Raw genomic sequence first — 19,517 nt, 5'->3', positions numbered from 1 at the left:
TCAAGAAATTTACATCATCACTTTGTGTGTGATAAAACATCTACAAGCATTGTCTTATCGACCAGATATACATCACAACTTGATTACTAGAATATTTAACCAATTATTTATAACAGCCGACCCTGAAAGCAATCGGCGACTTAAGTTCTAGAAGAAACCGAAATTCTCTGTCTACACTATATTTGAACCCCTCTTTTTGTCAAAACTTTTTCACACATTCACACTTTTTTCCTTTCCCTACTCTTGAATACCTAATTGTGCACTGATGGAACGTGCGCAAAATGTCACTTTAACTACTGTGGCGACCCACTGTGGACGTTTCCGGTACTTTGGTCACGGGTTTGGGGGTGATCGGGTTTTCGGTAGATTTTAGCCATGGCATTTTGACGTTTGTGAGTTCTGATTGTCACTCAGTGACATGTGACGTGACGAACAAAACTAACGGTACTATAAAAAGTGTAGTAGGCAACAAATTGATAAATTTCTTAAATCTTCATCAAAATTGTTACATATTTTATTATTTTTAATGGGCTGTTTAAAATTTAGATGTTATGAAACTTGAGCCACTCACAATTCAATGAACTTGAAACAAATAAAACTCACCTCATTAACAAGGACTGAAAATAAATATTTCACTAGCTTGTTGCGCAGCGTATAATAATTTTTGATAAACCAACTCGCATCTAACTAGCCGGGATATGGAGCTGCATTAGCAATAAATAATAAAACCAGGTTTCACTAGCTACATAAATTTATTATGCACCACCAATAAATAATAAACATAATGCTACGCAAACATAAAAGTTCGATAACATTTTACTTTATAAAGAGTCCTGGATCTAATGAACACGAAAACTTACTAGGTACATCTATGGAAAGGAAACGATCTTCAAGGGTCGAAAAACGAAGGCGACATTTTTGGATTGTATCTTTTTGAAAAACGTAAATGTACAACAAATACCGCAAATAAAACGAAAAAGAATTAAATTAAGTACCCTGTTAATAAATCTCTATTTACACTATACATGTACATTTTTTACATTTAAAAAGTATTTACACATACAACCTATAGAGAACCGCAGAAGTACAGATTTGCGAAAAATTACATTATGACTAGAAACAAGACGAATGCGAAAACATTCTTGTCGCCGAACAACGGGCTAGAATTTTTAGGCACGTGGCTATCAGCGCATGACGTCAATCGTGTTATGTCGGGTACAGCTTTGGCTTATCAAAAATCTTCAAAGTACTTAAAACGTACTGATTTTTTTTTAATCTACGTGCTTCCTCTACGAAGAAAATTCATTGCCACAATTAAAAAAAAAGAATTGTAGAAAAAATATTAACGTTCCGTCGATGACGCCATTTGCCTAAAAATGTGATTAGTCTACCAATATTATTTAATTTCCTCGTTTTTCCAGTGCAAGACGGGAAAAAACAAAAACATTGAAAACAATTTGATTATCTCATTTAAAATGACGCATGTTGACGTCGATATTTGTCCCGAGCAAATAAAAGAGATGCCCAATTTTGATTTTTCCAAATCAAAATATTAATCTTATCGTTAGAATTTTTAAATAGAAATTTCGATAAACCGCGCTTGAAGCAATTAAAAACAAGACCATAGCAACAATTTTTCGATGACGATTACGAATATTACGTGATACCAAATGAGTGATCACTACAAATATGGAGAAAAATTGGAATATTCGACATATTATTCTACGTTTTCCTTGATACGGAAAGAGGTTTTTTTTATCCGGTATCCAGAGAGCTTCGATCAATATTGAGCTGTAGGCAAATATTATCGAGTATAGCCGGTGTTGCAAATAAGAAAATCAATTAGAGAAAACAAAATAAATCAATATAAGCAGAAATATATATTTCCAGGTCGCGATTAATTATGAACAAAGCCCACCTCGGAATAGACATTCAGCCACACAGTTACAAGATGAACAGCGTCTTTTTATGGCAACCAAATAACAACAACGACTTAACCGACAACAATTCGTTTAAAAGAGAACCGCTAATTAAAAAACATTTTTTCGACATTTACGACCACCACACCCGCGGTTGACTAAAGAGAATCGAGTGCGGAGGTGGGTGGGAGCCTAGAAGTGGTCCCATATGACCCGGCGGTACCTGCACACCGTCTTGAGGTTTCGAAGCGCCTCCCATACAAGGTTTGCCGTCCCTTACCAATACCGGAACGGCCACCCTTCGCGGGGACGGAAGGGGGTTGTTGTTTTGTTGATCGTGCATCCCTTTTTCGTGTTGCGCCCTTTTGGTTTTATATCTGCAACAAGGAAATGCGTACTAAGTCAATTGCTCGCAAATCATTGTTACAACGAAAACCGAATGATAATAATCGACAGCCGTGCGTATTTTTAAGGGATTCAATTTTATTACATTTTAAATAATATTGCATTAGTAGAGTAACAAGTCACCTAAAGTGAGGCGGTCTCTTAAGGTACTTTCACATGATCGATTTTACCAATACTGTCAGTAATTTTAAACCATGCACTGTTCAGGCGCAAGGAAAGGGTTGGTTTAAGACATCCACTTCGTTAACCATTGTCGCGAGCCACTTCTCGAGTAATTTCAGCAAATGGACGATATTCCAAGACCTATTGAACCCAAATAGAGACCGACAGAATCCGTGTAATACACTTAATAAATGCATAAATAATTCCATTCCAACATATTACTCTTAACAAGAAAATTTGCTTTGCTTTGCTGTATGTATTTAAAAAAATGAATAAGCAATAATAAAATAGCACAGATATCAACAAAAAGTTGAGGATACTTTATTGACATATTATTGTGCAAAAATACACTTGCCCAATTAAGTGCATAAATATGACACCAATAAAATAAAAAGAAATTAGAATTAGATTATATTGCGAATATTAATGAAATTGAAGCAACAATCATGTTGCCAAATATCACAATCTATCTATAAAAAAATAAAATGACATAATGATATACAGGGTTTTTCGCCGTAGCGGTTCGTTAGAAGTTGGAAATTCTGGGACCTAGGGTCATTTCAGATTTCCTTTCATTTTTAAAATATTTTAAAAGTCAAACCAGTTCCGATGACACCGCAAGTCGCCATCAATGTCATTATTGTAAATATATATTAATTTATTTTTGGATTTCTGAGGAAATTTTGTGATGAGTTTAGGTTTCCTATTTATTTCCAACTGTTTCTCAGTTTTTTATTAGGCGTCCCATCTATTTTCAACTGTTCCTCAGATATCTTGATTTTTTTAATTGTTACTGTTTGTATCGGTGATAAACGCTTTAGAATAAACTAAAACAAGAGAGAAATACTTTCAAATTCTCCATTGAAAATTGATTCATCGCATCATAGGGTGTCTAAAATTTGATAACCGATTATATCATTTTCAAGGTCAAACGAGCTAACGTACTGTAAGCCTGTAAGGACGAATCATTAAAGTTTGTTAACCACGCGTTTACTAATCTATGCCCAGATGAAACCCGGAAGTCTGTTCGGCAGAGTTGTTCACATGGAAAAAAATGATTTCTCGGGCATTTCACCCACCAACGTGCACTTTTCTTTCTAAACAGCGATTTCAAAGCACTCAACTAATTGACGATTTATCAGCGGCCTTGTCGGTTGTTGAATGCCGCAAGGTCACTTATTCAAAGCAAGATTTTAAAATCTCGCTCATACGCATGTTAAAGAACCTTCTCAAAATTGTTTTTATAGTTGCTTCATAAGTTCCTGTATTGAGTAGTGTATAGGTGTAGTAAAATGTTCTTTAAGAAGTCCTTTTTGCTTTAGTTTGATCAATAAGTTCATACGTGGATAGATTTTGTCACATTATCCGCAGTTTGGACAGCCTCGCTTAGTCGTGATGATGAATATAAAATTTAAAACATCGCATTTTGCTCCACGCACCGACGATAAGGAATAATTACAAACAATTGAGAGTTTTCATGTAACCAATTTCGCAAACCGGTTCTATCTCGTTAATAATGTACCTATATGCCCAAAACCAAATTTGGTAACTATACGCGATCATTTTTAAATCGTACATTTGTTTACTCAAACTCTATATAAGGCTTATATCGATTTGGATTTTGAAGTGATTCCAATTTATAGATTACAATTTAGACGCAACAATCTGATTTTTTCAAGTTTTTATGCTGCAAAAAGCAGTCCCTGTTCCTACGGGACCCATTGAAATAATAAAATACGATAATTAACACTCAAAACGTCTCAGAACTTACCGGTGATTCTGAAACCATATCTTCACCTGCGTGGGCGTTAATCTAATGATGGACGCTAAGTGTTCTCGTTCTGGTGCTGATAAATAACGTTGCTGACGAAACCTTCGTTCCAATTCGTAAGTTTGTGCTTTAGAGAACAGCACCCTACGTTTTCGTTTCTTGTGTCCAGGTACCGTTTGCTGCAAAAATTAAGTCAGGTTTAATAAGTACCATTTGCGTAGTATTAAATCTGAGAAAATGTTTCTCAACTCCTTTGTTAACTATAAACACTAGCTGAAATTATTGAACATTCGAAAAGGTTGTACCTGTTCGTCGTCTTTGGAGCTTTCTTCGTTGTCGCCGTCTTCACCTTCCGGTTCGCTGATGCCCTCGTTCGAAACGGAAGCCGAGCTTCCCAACTGGTTTGTCTGGGACAACATTGAATCCGGCAACGTACCCGGCTCGACGCTAGAGCGGTCGGAAATCGGCGGACTGGTGCTGTCGGGGCTAAGTTGCGGGGGATGATGAGGCGGGGGTGGATGCTGATGGTACGGATGTAACGGTGGGAGACCTGAAATATGAAGAGAAAACGCTTTTTACAAAACTGCTGGATTCTTCCTGCGTCGGTTTTTGCTTAGTCGAAATTGCTGACGTTTCGCTAATCATCCTGTTGGCTTCTTCAGAGCTTGACTGAAACTTTCTTCCGCAGTTTCAGTCATGCTCTGAAGAAACCAACAGGATTATTATCGAAACGTCAGCAATTTCGACTAAGCATTACAGTACCTGTGGAAGTTTCTTCGAAAAATGAAGAGAAAACGTTCCAACACACTAGAAACATCAATTTCGATAGAGCGAATTACCTAAATAGATTAATTAGAATTGTCCGATATTATTGAATATATAATTTTCAAAATACTTGAGGTTGCTGCATAAATTTAGATATCTTAAAGAACCTCTAAAAAAAGATGAACTAAAATTGCTTTATCTCTCCGTAGTACAGTCATTTTTGGGAAAGAATGCAAAAAAATGCAATTCTTTAACGCTAAGTATAGAAAGCGTACAAAAAATTCACATTTTGAAAAAACTTACTGGATAATTAAAAATAGGGAAAATTGTAATGAATATTAGAAGAAGACTAATTTTGTTATTATCAATGCAATAGTTGTTGGGTTATAACATTTAGTAGGTCCACAAGCATAATTACGAGTTTTTACGATTTTTTTCCGCGTTTGTTTACCAAATTACGTTCGATTTGTAGATTATACTGCTAAATGTTAATAAAGATACATTCATTATATGTAAAATTCGTAATTTTTGACAAATCTACATTTTTTTAATATTAATAGTGTAATATTATTAGTGCCAAACCATTCAATATTATAAAGTAATACGCAGAAATGGTTCTATTTTTTTTAAGAAACAGAAATATTGCATATTCGGTAGCTCTTTTGTTTGGAAATATCAAAAAATGTTTATAAAGGAAAAATTAATCCGAAAAGAAGAATAAAAAATTATCAATCAATAAGGAATATTTACTTTCAATTTAGCTTCGTGCCAAAAACCGTTTTACAAGGCTCCGTAGGATGTTTTGCATCAAGAGTATACAATTCTTTACGTATAAGAATTTCACTTTTTTAAAAAACTTACTGGATAATTTAAAAAAAAATTGTAACAACTAAGAAGACTAATTTTATTATTATCACAGCAATAGTTGTTAGGTTATGATATGTAGTAGGTTCACGAACATTTGAGAATTTTTTTACGTTTATTTATTTATTTATTTATTTTATGTAGATTGTACTCCTAAATTTTCATTATATGTAAAATGCACAATTTTTATCAAATCGACAATTTTTTTTATAATATTAAGTTGCAGAAATCGTTTTTCGGCAGAAATGTTCATTTTCAAAGTACTCTAGTTTAAACTTCGATTGAGGTTGGTCGTTTTAGTGTCAAACCATTAAATGTTATTATAACCACTACCACACAAGTATTTTATACAGCACGTAAAGGAGTGCATACTGTACTTTTTCTACGACCATTACTTTTTCGATACACTTTTGCAAAGAGCGCATTTTCTGCGATCATTTGTAAGCTTAAGCTCCATACCAACTAGAAGATAGATTATAGTTGCAGGCTATGTAAGGCCAGATACAATATTTGAAAATAATTTAGCGGCAATTTTTTTTTTTTTTCGAAAAACCATAGAAGATAAAGTAAAAGTGGAAGTTGTATTTGGTGGTTCCATTCGAAATGTCAATATTGCAATTGATTTCGGATAGATTCGGCAGCGCTGCGTGTTATAAAATATAGATAAATAAATAGACGAACAATATATTAGTTGTGAACAAAATTCTCCATTTTATGAATATGAACTAATGTGAATCACCCGATATGTGAACTAACAAATGGATAAGTTTTCTCGTTACAAGTCAGTTTTTCTAATTGCATTGGTACCTGAAATACTTTTTTTTTTATTTCAAAAAATAAAATGGGAGCATATATTGTTAACAGCGTATTTTTCTCGTATAGTATTTGTTGTAATTGAAACGAATGTTTATTAAAAAAAACTATGTCAAAGACGTCACCGGAGACAACACAACTGATCAATATCTCTAAAGCGATATTTAAAAATAAATATCTGTGTACAAGTATTTCGATATATATATTCACGACACCGCCGATAAGCTACAAACATGTTTCACCCACCCATTGTGTTTTAAAACTAAAAGGTCGTCCCAGGTTTTGTAATCGTTGATAATAATTGTTATAGGAAGCCACAAGGATTTTTGTTTAAAAATATTTTGTAGTTTAGTATTACTGTTATGTTGACCCCCTAGTTACTAGCCTTAACATCATTTCCAAATTTAAAAAACTAAAAAATTTTCATTTTGTATTTATTTATGGATTTTTGTCTTAACATCACACAAGAAATCGTCCCTGAAAATTTGACACGGTATTTTTTTAACACCCGGTATAACTATTGAGTCAAAAGAGAGGAGAGGTCTACAGAATATAACCTACCAGTTAAAACGCGTCAAAAGCATAAATTAGACAAACAGGGATAGTTGCGGTGCGAAGTAGGGACTATTACACAATGTTCAAAACCTTATTAAGGGGCTGGAACATGGGGATGACCTATAAATAGCGTGGCAAAGGGGAGAAGCATCAATAGAGGAAGGCGTGACATGGAGAAACAGCTGCTAATGCAGATCGTTTCGGGACAGATGTGAGATCTCCTAGCATGGAGTTTGACGATTTGGCGCTTTATTTTCAGCGGCCATTTCTTACCGTGATCGGGTAATTGGGGCCAGTGCCTGGGAATGTAAGACAAATCGGTAGTGGTGTACAAAGAATTGTCCGACATCGTTGGATCTAGTTCCGGGTTTTGAGTGTTATGCCTGTCCAACTCTAGAATATCGCTGATAGCGAACCCGGCGGGTTGTCTCTGGGTGCCTAAAGACGTCGTCATTTTCATACTGTCTAGTAATCTGTAAAAAAAATAAATTTATTCAAATGAAGTGAAAAAAAATTAAAATACTTTTGTTTATTGACAATACGTTTCTCGCAAATTATCCGAAGTTTAAAAACAAATTCTGATATAAGAACTAGTTCAAAATTTACGAGCAACAAATAACTTCGCGTTTTAGGTTAATTTTTGGTTTTGGTTTTGGTTTTGGGGTTAATAACTTTGACTCTATTTTTGTGCCCTTTTTAATGGTCCGTAGAATAAAAATTATAAAAAAAATATTTTACAATAATTAGAACTAGATCTACATATGTATAACCAAAACTAGACAGAACTTTAAGTAACATAGACCTACATTTCATTCGCTAACACTGCGTTTTTAAAGAGGGTTTTTAAATTGTATATTCTTCATTATACAGGGTGTTTAGTTTTAGTTAGTATTGTCACTTTAAGACGTCAGCTCCGTTAACCACGGTCGCAAGCCACTTCGGAAGTTTCCCGTATTTTAGTCACGAGTTAGAGAGCGGTAGATTTTAGCCATAGTATTTTCGCAATTGTCAATTCTGTCAGTCACGTGCCAAACCACTCAGTTAATGTATTCCTGCCGTTTTGGAAAAATTTACCCAAAAACTAGTGATCGTAGTCATATTAGTATAGTATATGCAATACGTTGGTAAACTTCTCACCAACCAACTAACCAAAACAAACTAATGGCTAAAATGGGGTTTATCAAACTTGTAATATACTAGTTTGAACATACATAAACTTTAGTAGGATGATTATCCTAATTAATGTGATATATCAATATTAAAAATATTATACAGAGTTCGCAAATGTTAACTGACATTTATAAAAAATGGCTTCGATAAGTAGAAATCCAAGTTTGCGTATAATGTAGGAAATGAAAATAATTTCCATTTTTCACTAAAAATACCAGGGTTCAGGAGGACCTATCAATTCTACTCATACGTATTTTTCGGACAAATTGCAGCAACTGACGTGTCCATCATTGTTCAATCAATATGTCACATTGACAGAAAAAATTCCTGGAAATTTGAATTCAAACCCTGTTAAAATCGTGAAATCTGAAAAGTCAAATTTTTCAATAGTATATTATGCAACAAGTGACTTGTTTACCAAACATGTTGCAACCTATACTTTTTCTACGACCGTTAGTTTTTGGCTGCATTTTTCCAAAACAGCGCTATTCACGTTGACATTCACTAAAAACACTGTTAGAATTGAAAAACGTCGAAATTCAAGCCATATGGTAATGCCTGATTCCTCCCAAACCTGTGTGGTAATATCCCGGAAATACTGAAGTGACTCGCAGCCGTAGCAAACGAAACTGACGTGGTAAATATAACGCAGTGACAGAAACCTCAAATACTACTCTAAATTCCCAATTATCCACTGATCGCGCGTCCCAAAAGTGTCACTTCAAGCTTCGTTAACCGCTATGGCGATCCAGTACTTTAGTCACGAATTTGCGAGCGATCGGTTGTTTTCTGTACGCACTTCTTCGGTCAAATAAAACTGATGACTAAAATGACGTTTATCAAAGTTGTTGCATATTGTACGATTTTGCAGATATATTTTGATATTAAAAAGAGAACTCTTAGTTCAAATAACGAATTTTCCGTTTTTTTATGAAAAGAGAGTTAAAAAATATCGAAATGCCCAATAAAATATCTCCTCTAGAATTCAACAGTTTACACCTGAAGTAGATGACATTGTCTAAGAGTACACCTGTTTATGGCTCCTTTAAATTTATTTACGAAACGTGACTTCTCAAGTTTTCTGGGGATTTACGTTCAATAATTCTCATTTTACTGAATGGCTTTGAAAGGGCACCGCGTCCTAAGAGTCACTTCAGACCGTTCATTGATTGAAGGTGTTAGAATAAGGTCCTTAGGATATACCTGCCGGCTCGTAACTACTCACTTCCGCTTAATTTTGGACCCGTTTTCCTTATTTTCGTCATGCGTGATAAATTTTTTTGTTTGTTTGTGTTCTTCGTCTATACCGATATTTAAAAAAAAAGTCTTATTTCTGGACTTATTGCCATTTCAATTTTGTAATCCGATGACACAGTAAATTAAACATCATATTATAACAAAACCAGGCCGACCGTCCTTATATTTGACTGAATAAAAAAACAGAAAATAAATCACGAATTTCCTTTCTTCTGATTAGGGATTTTCTATTAATTACGCCAATTACAGTACAAAAAGGGCCTATTTTTGAGATAAAAATAGGGCCCTTTTTCCTTACCAAGATAAAGAAATGAACCTCCTCCCCCTCCCACCGAATTTAATTATTTTTCATGTTTTACCTTAAAAACTTTTGGAGCTTGCTGAGCAATGTAGAACCATGTTAGATTTTCTGGCGATACATTCCAAATTTTGTAATGTTATGCAACAAAATGAGTTTGCGACTATAAGGGAAGTCATATCATTGACATTTTCACTATAATACGTGTTTAAATATAACAGATTTTGAACAACGTTAAACGTCAAATTACATCAATATGGGTTTACAATGTGTAATATTGTAATATATGGATGACCATTTAACCGACCAAAACAATACCCACCTGACTAAATATTGATTTGGATGTCCAAGTAAAACATTCTAGAACAAATGCATTGGTTGTCGTGGCAACGTTAAGAAACGTTTGTTATTGGTAACGCGAGAATGTCTAATGAAATTTCAGAAATTACTTAGTTAATTACATATGTTACATAAGGTCGAAATTTTGCCCAATTGTAATGACGTCATATTTGTTTATTTAATACATTCCAATCAGCAGTGATAAAAGGTTTCATTATAAAAGTTAGTCAGATAGTCAGTTAAATGCATTGGTTTATCATCTTGTCGAAGGTCATTTCGAAAAGTTTAAAAAGTATACAATTGGTATAATGAATATTCTCAAGGTAACACTATATAGTGAAAATGCCTGTCACTGTCAATTAGCAACCTGTAATTTGTAATTAGCAGCAAACACACTTTTTGGCAACAAAATGACGTCATTACAAATGGGTATAATTCCGACAATATGTTATAAACTGCTCCTTGAATTTTAGAATGTTAGAGATTTTAATCCTTCAAAACCTTTCAACTGTTTCTGAAAACTTGAATTAAGAAATAACATATTGGTCGTTTTGACACTACAGATTTTTTTTAACAAAGTGCGGTATTAAATTGACCTGAAAATATTTTAAAAAATTGGGTGCTTGTGGGGAATTAACCGTACAATGAACTAACCCCGGTAAGGCAGACCTGATGGCCGCGCTGGAACACCAAGCCCCCGGTAGCAGGGCGGGGGCCCACGGATGTAGTAACAAAGGTGGCCAAGCGAGCAACGCGGCCGCCGCGGCCGTCGAAGACGTCATCACGCTCGAAGCCGCTTGGCTGCTATCCGCGTTTGAGGACGGCGGCATTTTCAACGGCAACACTTTGTCGTTATCAGAGTCGTTAGACTCTGTTTTTGTTTTCTCAGCCACTTTTGATTACTCGAACTATAACTCGGAAGCGTTTAACTGGCGGTCGCTTCGCTCTATAACTCCCGGTTAAATACGAAACGCGAAATGTCAGATTAAGCGTCTTTGGAGAAGAAGAGTGTTCGCGATCGGGTCCACTTTGAAAAAAAAATTCAAATTGAAGAGCGGTGACACGCGAACACTTGGAGAGTCATCGAAAGGCACTGAAGTGCCTTAGAGATCCACCCTTATGTCAAGGGCTCTTTCCAGTGCTCTCACTGCAGCCAATAGGCACTCGGAACAGGTAGGCGTGGTGCGGCGAGGCCAATGGAACGGCGGCTCTCAAAAATAGAGCCGAATGGCGCACCCCTGCGAGTAAGTGGCCTAAACGGGATTTTCGACGGAACAAAGAATCTCGCGTTTTTAGATAATCGAACACAAAGAAGTCGTGTTTGTAGGTAATTAAAATTCGGGCTTAGTTATGGGGACTAAGTTTATGGTTACACGCGTAACGGGGATGAAGAACACTATACACAACTTCGTTTTAAAATTAATACGTCAGTGCGAAAACGAAAACGCGTCATAATTTTAAAATTGAAAAGTGAAAACTCATTACAGAAAGCAATATATGTATATACACCTATTAAAATTTGCCAATTTGGAAACAAAAACGTTTTGATACACTAGACCACCAGAGTTATCCTGATCAAATTAACATCGCGAAATATGGAAATAGTCGATATTTTAACAGATCGCCCTATTTTTCTTGTACAGGGTGAGTAAATTCGACTTTTTACAATTTCAATTTACAATTTTTGAAACAACTATGAAAAAAAGTCAAGTCGTTTTTCCAGATTAGTTAACGAGATCCAGGTATATTTTCAAAAAAATCTGTCGTAGTAATATCGCCAGCGTCTTTGGTTCTCTTCTCAAAACAAAATTTGTATTTGCTTCATAAGTTGCTGTATTATCCGCCACAGGAAAGGTCTTTGTATCTCTAGTAGCTATATGAAATGTTAGGTATAGTCATTTTTCACAATAAACTGGTTTTATCATAATCGCTTGTAACATATTTAAGTTGGAAAGAGAAAAATTCATTCGTTGGTTAAGGATTGTTTTCCATGGACTCGATGACCCGAATAACAAAAATCCATTGTGGAGAAGTAGGTATGCGGAAGTTAACAAATCAAAATTTTCTGTAGCCAAACAACTTAAAGGGTCTACCAATAAAAATGGTGTAATTTCAAAGTGCTATAAAATAAAAATAACTAACAAACTAACCAAAACTAATATATTTCTTTGATTTTTTTTTGTATTTTGTAGCTATCATAACATTACGTTTTGGCGGCAGACGTGACTTTTTCAAAAAGTTTTGTGAATAACTCGTTCGATGTTAGTTTTTACGTCGCCGCTGCTTTGAAGATTGTTAGTATATACCAAAGACCCTATACTCCACAGAAAAATGTCCAAAGGAGTAAGGTCACAAGATCTGGCGGCCAGTGTGCGATGTGGCACCGTACTATTGCGACCATTTCTCTTCCACCTCTCCAGCAACTATTGCAGGCCAAAGAGCCTTATCATCTTTGCATTCACTATTCCAGATACCCATCTACATCCTCAAAAAGCAAACCACAAACCACACCGGATGTAATGGCCTTTCCAGCAGTTGCTGGGGATTGTTCTCACGAAAAAAACGGCAATTTTGATTATTCACAAAGCCATTAAATCAAAAATGGTCCTCATCTGAAAAGATTGTTTGTTTATCAAAATCAACATTTTATCCAAAAATGCCCAATCCCTAATCGTTCTATGCAAACCATGGTCGGGAGGCTTCAGCTCTTGAGTTAGGAACATCTTATATAGATGTAGGTCCAAACCTTTTTTGAAAATACTTCACCTTGACGTAAATCCCAGTTGCTGAGTATTGCATTTGCGTTCACGCATTCCCTTAGGGCAGCGATATTTTCAGCACTCCTTGCAGTTCTTCGTTTTGTCGGTGGCTTGCTATCCAGTAAAGTGTAATCCCGTTCAAACTTGGCAATCGTGCGCTTGATAGCGATCGAGGTCGTCCATATTGACTAATATCTTCTCGAAGAGCACATGCTCTAACCGATAGTACCTTCGTAAAATAACTACACTTTGCCGATTAATCAGTCGATTCATGGTAAAATGTCAAAGTATATTTAACACGAATCAAGCTAACATTGTACGCATATAACCTTCCAAAATTATATTCTATTCTCTTCTGAAAATTCTCCACTTTAACATTATACACACTAGGTACTCCCAAAGGCTACTCTTTAATCAATGAATATAACAATTAAATACCATTGTGTACCTTGTATTTTATTGCCACTTATTATAAGCACTTTGGAATTCCCCCTCGTTCCTTAAGATTAACGATGGCATTAGTCCCCGTAGCCATCTTGTGTTGAGGTATATAGCATATCGTGAAATATTCCCTGCTGTGTGAGGACTAAATATTAAAATCAAGCAGAGTAGGGTTCTAATTCTGTTTCCACATCACAAAAACTAATGGTTTTGGAAAGTATGCAGCACCTTCAAAAACTTCGTCCAGTCGCTCGTTTACTAACAATAAATAATAAGTCTGTGCTTAATAAACGAATGATTAAATTCGCTAACGTATGAAATCCCTAATTTAAATGCCGAAATTTTCACAATAATCACAATTGAGAACTTTTAGAAGTGAAACTGTATCTACAGTTTTTTAGAAATTACCAATCCATAAACCAGTGAAACAATTTATCTTTTGGAATCCTGTCTAGAACTATCAAAATGCTTTGTTTTAACAGCCACTTTATAAGCAGTTATATAATTTTCAAAAAATGCCACTATTTTTTCTCAAACCAGTGACATAATTTTTTTTTCCTTTAAACCGTCCAGCGCCATGCAAGTTTATTTTAGAAAACATTTTTACACGTACTAACGTGACCTTTAGCGAACCATATACAGAGCCTTGTTCTTAAGAGATTTAAAGGACACATCTAGAACTATGAATAAAAGTTCATATAAACATACGTTATTTGAAATTTTCCGAAAACGTGTTGAGATATTGAGATGAGTTTTGGTACACAGAAAAATATTATGCAAACCTATACATCTCATGTTTGTATGATTTTTTTTTTTTCATATTTTTGTATGTGCCCTTCAATTTTCTTTTCTTATTTAATTATATTGTAGCAAAATATTTAAATCCCCTCCACTTAAATTTAAATCCAAAACCCAAAATACAAAATATATTTTATATTTCCGGTTTGGCCACATCGGAAAGTCCCATTGATGTTTTTAGGCGGCAAACTGTCTGGTCAGTCAATTCATTTATTGTTACCTGAAACTTGGGAGCCCTTCAGGTGTCCCGAACTTTACACGGTTTATTTGCCGTGCAGTAAATATTACACTGTATAGTAAATAGTTTAGTGTAGGCGAGGTGAGAAAAAGGAAAAAAGCGAAATGGGTATAGCAAATTCTTTCACAAAACGCAAATGGAAAGTTCCAAAACGCGATTCTAATACATTTGAAATGTCTCTTTTTAAAATTGTGAAATGAAATTTAGGAAATAAGTATCTATTTATTTATCAAAAATATGGAAAAGGAAATTTCAGCGTTTCTACTTGTTTGTACAGCAACCGAGAAACAACTAAATTTAGAAATAATAATTATAGATGGCACTTTTTTATGTTCTTGATTTGAATAACTTGAAAACTTGAATAACACGTTTATTCAATTGCCGAAATTGCCCAAAAAAATGCGAAAGTTTTATTTCAAAGTTCATTTTTCATAGAATCTAAAAATGAAACCAGGTAATTGGTGTGCGACAGGAGTAGGTGGTGCATATACGCTGCAACGCTGCAGACCTCCCAAAAAATAAAAAACTTACAGAAAAAAATCATAATTAAATTGTCAACAATAAAATTCAAAATATAAACTGCAATGAAAATGCGGCCGAACGCGTAGGTAAAATCGACCAGTGGAATAACCAATCCATAATCGCACTGTCGATGTGGCCGAGTGGTTTTTCAGCTAGGCCGCACAAACGTGCTCTCAGCGCTCTGTCAAATACCCGCGCACCACACCTCCACCCCCGCGGGGCAGCGTGTTGAACTTAAAAACAATAATAATAGGGTATATTAACTGTGAACTATGAGGTAGTCTTTAATTTAATGAATGTGGAGAGATTTTTTAAATATCCATACGATGAATGATGAAATGAAAAATTACCATTCAGAACTGATGTAAGTAGAGAAAAAAGTTATACACGGAAATTTCCTCAAAAAAGAATGGATGTGTGGATATAGTAAAAAATGCTATATATTGTTTTCCCTGCTTACTTTTTGGATGAAAATAGGAGTGACATGTTTGAAAATAAAAAAAATGAAAATTTCATTTGTGCGTTGTTAGGGTTTATCGATAGTAGTTACAGTTACATTCTGCTATTACAGAAACATAAACGCGACAGCCATATTAAAAGTTCATCCAGTGGAAACGCAGCTTAACAGCTACCAACCGCAACCAAACAAAATACATTTAGATTTGAATACTAAACATGGCGCACCGACTGTAAAATGATAATACTTACGAATACCTGTATTCGTCTTCCAAGTGGACATAGTCTGGCGGTATAATATGCCATGTCACGTCATACGGCGGACAGTCCTGATCGTAACCGTGTCCAGTAGCCATTTCGGAAACCAAGCAATGGTATCCAGTTAATTTTCAAAAGTTTGACCGACAATACCGCTAATTTGACTAAACCGAAGCGCAAAATTCTTGCAGCTGACAGAGAGTTAGAAGTCGTACACGTCCTCGCGTTAGCGAACCTTCCAATCTGTGCCAGGTGATCTTTCGCTCGCACACATTTATACGAAATTGATAAGATATGATAATATTAGTGTAACAAATACAAATTATAGATAGAAATTATATTGACAGGTGCCTGCGTTGAGCCCGATAATCGACGCTGATTTTGATTTTGGTTTACCGAAATATATTGTATAACGCTTACAACCATTTCATTTTATTACCGCACTTCGGTATAGAGCGGAACAACTCAAAGCCACAATATCCAATCAGATTAAACCACCTTTAAACTCCTTCCGGAGTTTACCTATACCTATATTTAATAGTTTCTGAACTATCTTGATTATTGTATCGATCGCACCTCGACTTGACTAACAAGTATAAAGAGCTTCTGATATGAAATGTTTACAAATATCCCGAAAGGAAATAACCTAAAAACTGTCTGGACATAGCAATATCCAGTTGATAAAACTCAGAATGTTTCCTACAAAAAAAAATATTTCCAAAATGGTTCATTTGAACTGATACTGAAAAATGTAACCAAGAAAAATAAAAACTAGTACAAAACAAGTCAATAAGCAATTAGCCCTAAATGTGACAGAATTAACAGTACCCAGCCCTAAAACGTGTAGTTTATTGTCTCAAAAGTTAAAAAACATTTTTCTAGCAAAAATTGCATGGCGGCTACCGCAAAAAATTCCCCGTTAAAAATATTTGACAGCAATCGTTAAATGCTAAAAATACATGTAGAAATTGCATTGTGCCTACCGGGCTTTAGATACGAGTATCAATTGACATAATAATTTAGCTATATTTTATTGCGATTTGGATTCAAAGGTAAATAACTAAAAATTACTGTTCCAGAAATGCTCGGGATTTTTTTAAAAGTTTAAGCTGTCATGAAACATTCTATTAAGAAATATGTTTTTCCAGATGCACTCTCCAGTTTGGTTTTGCAGACAAGATTGTGGTTTATGCCACAACTAGGACTTTAATTATAATAGCATTTTATATAGTGTTTTATTTATTTGCTTTGGTTAGTATAAATAAACACATGGATTATTTGATATATATTGAAAACAAAATATATTGTTGCTTATAACTAGAATAAGATATTACATAAAAATATATGCTGCATTTTTCTAATACCATAATATTTATTATTATTTTTCAAGGAGCTTTTATATTACTTGATTTAAAAATTGCTAAAAAGAATATGAAACAAATAAAAAAATGTTTATTTATAATACAATAAAATATTGTTAATTAATAGTAGAATAACTACAGCACAAATTTCATTAACTCTAAATTCAAAACAAAATTGAAATCAGAGGCACTTGTTGACAATATGTTACTGCGCTTTATGTTCTTTTTAAAAACTGATGACAGCTGGTTATTCTGTGCCAGGCTTCTCTATAACTTGTAATGTTGTTTTGACTACCACTAAAGATTAAATATTTGATAAATTTTATCAGTCTGGTTAGAAAAAAAATGGTACCATTCGACACTTTAAATATGGGCTGTTAAGTACCAAATCGCGAATAGAATGACTTGACAAGCAATGTTATCTATTGTTCCCTTACAATTTCATCTTTTGGTAAACTAAAAAATAAAATGTAAATTGAATGACACTGCCTGCATAAGTGATTATTATATCAAAAGTAAGAAACAGAAATATGTGCAAGTGTACAAAAAAAAATGAAATAGAGAACATGGATCACTCCCATAACTTGGCAATTCTCAAAGATTTTATGTAATGCGTTCAGGCTTCCCAAAAATATCCTGCAGATGTATCATTTAAGTTCTTCCTGTTGCAGCTGAACTGATTCTGGTAATTCCCCACTTTCTGCGGTAATAATTTCTGTAATTGACCAACCGAAAGGCAATTTCGTTTTCACTAAGCATGATGATGACAAATGAAAACTTCCCCGCGTTGAGATTTACAAGGATTTGTAATTATCAAGGAATATTTCTTGTGATTGTTCTGTATTCTGTATTGTTCTATATTCCCCAAACATCTTTCCTATGTAGCTATTTAAGTGTACCTTGCAGTTTGATAAATCACTCGGGTTTGTCTGAGATGCCATTAGGTCCTCATATTTGCCACACTTGTAATTTCGTGAAGGAGCAAGTATGGAAAGCACAAATTATACAAGTTTGTGAGTGCGAGTCCTATAGAAACCGCTTTTAAATCTTTTAAATTAACTTGTACATAAGGCAACATTTACGCGTATACAGGCTTATTTTTTTCCTACGAAAGAAAATCCTAACCGCCAAACAACGATAAACAACAATGTCAGAGCCTGTTAGTATTCTCTGGCAATAGCAAATCCTAGCTCGGCGTTGGCAATTATATTCAGATTTCAGAGACCGTTTTTGCGTTCTTATGAAAATTAGTCCATTTCTTCAGAAAAATTACGGAAATATGACAACTCAGCTAGTTGGGGGTGACGCATGCGCAAAAGATCCACACCTTCTCTACGAGAATATCATAGCCGCCTGCGGCGCATCACTTTTTACCGTGACAATTGACTAAAACCCCTTCCTGTTTTTCCCCGTGTTACCTCCAATGTCCTCAAACTTATAGAAACCGAAGTTTTTAACATCGCCCCACAAAGTTGGGCAAATTGTGTTAAACATATAGAAAAAGCAGAACAATCGTATATCCATATTGCAAATAATATAGAAAAAATAATAATTAGAACAAGCCATGATAGCGATAGTAATAATGATATACTACGTGAATAATTTTAAGTGATTTAAACAGGTAATAAAAATAATTTGTAATTTTATTTTAGATTTAAACATAAATACATAAATAAATAAATACTGTTTAGTATCTTTCCTAACAAAACCCCAAATAATTAAATTCTAAGCAAAGTACGGATCTGTTCGGCCATATTTCATTCTTACAGCTTGCCCGGCTCTTTCCTTAATTCGTATCAGTTAGCCACTTTCTTATATCTATGAACAGACTTTACCAATGCATAGGAAGAGTGTTTTCAATTATAAACAACTTTTGGAGTAGCGAAAAAGGTCGAACTTCATGTGAGCGCTTTGAAATCAGCCACGATTACAAGGTGCAACGGGAATTTAAGCTGTTTGGAGTCTTTTTAAAAAAATGATGTTGCTCTTAAAGTATGTATGTATGTATGCAAGTATAAGTATATAACTAAAATAAGTAATTCTTTTAAACAATAGCTGGTTTTAAAAAATCATTAAGCATTAAATAAAATAAAATGTTTTTTTATTTTTATAAGAGGTAACGGGGTGGGTGGGCATGGATTCATCTGTCTCGAAGTTGGTCACCTTCTCTTACATTTATTTTTTAAAATTAATTTTGTTCATCAACCTACTTGTAATTATTTGTTGTTACATACTTTTAATTTCACATGCTCTTTACTATGGTCAATAAAACCCCTTCAGCATCAAATCCATAATCTCTCTGGCACTTATAAACTAAATTGTTATTGCTTTTTCATTCAGAAAAATATACTGAATAAAGTGTTGGT

At 34.5% G+C, this 19,517-nt stretch overlaps 1 protein-coding gene across 3 annotated transcripts; it reads right to left on the bottom strand.

Moving 5' to 3' along the window:
• Nucleotides 1-744: 744 nt before the first annotated feature.
• Nucleotides 745-16,020, bottom strand: LOC132705558 (homeobox protein Nkx-2.2a-like). 3 transcript variants are annotated; one of them, XM_060676210.1, is made up of 5 exons: nucleotides 15,785-16,020; nucleotides 7,528-7,727; nucleotides 4,563-4,807; nucleotides 4,258-4,436; nucleotides 745-2,296 (listed from the first exon to the last, which is right to left on the bottom strand). In XM_060676210.1, the coding sequence occupies exons 1-5, from the start codon at nucleotides 15,886-15,888 to the stop codon at nucleotides 2,053-2,055; spliced, it is 972 nt and encodes a 323-aa protein (XP_060532193.1). In that variant the 5' UTR covers nucleotides 15,889-16,020; the 3' UTR covers nucleotides 745-2,052. The 3 variants fall into 3 exon arrangements, with proteins under 3 accessions (XP_060532193.1, XP_060532194.1, XP_060532192.1); XM_060676211.1 differs by having other exon boundaries at nucleotides 15,791-16,020; XM_060676209.1 differs by lacking the exon at nucleotides 15,785-16,020 and adding an exon at nucleotides 10,973-11,336.
• Between the last annotated feature and the right edge of the window lie 3,497 nt (nucleotides 16,021-19,517).

The sequence above is a fragment of the Cylas formicarius genome, unplaced genomic scaffold (assembly GCF_029955315.1).
Source record: "Cylas formicarius isolate icCylForm1 unplaced genomic scaffold, icCylForm1.1 PGA_scaffold_7__23_contigs__length_41026272, whole genome shotgun sequence".
NCBI lineage: Eukaryota > Metazoa > Arthropoda > Insecta > Coleoptera > Brentidae > Cylas > Cylas formicarius.
Note: the sequence above shows the minus strand (reverse complement) of the source record. Positions and strands in the feature narration are given on the sequence as shown.

Coding starts and splice junctions, on each gene's coding strand:
- LOC132705558 (XM_060676209.1), bottom strand. CDS start 11,148: ATGCCGCCGTCCTCAAACGCGGATAGCAGCCAAGCGGCTTCGAGCGTG. Junction 7,728..10,972: donor ATCAGGTCTGCCTTACCGGG/GTTAGTTCATTG, acceptor TTTTTTTTACAG/ATTACTAGACAGTATGAAAA. Junction 2,297..4,257: donor ATATGGTTTCAGAATCACCG/GTAAGTTCTGAG, acceptor TCCTTGTTGCAG/ATATAAAACCAAAAGGGCGC.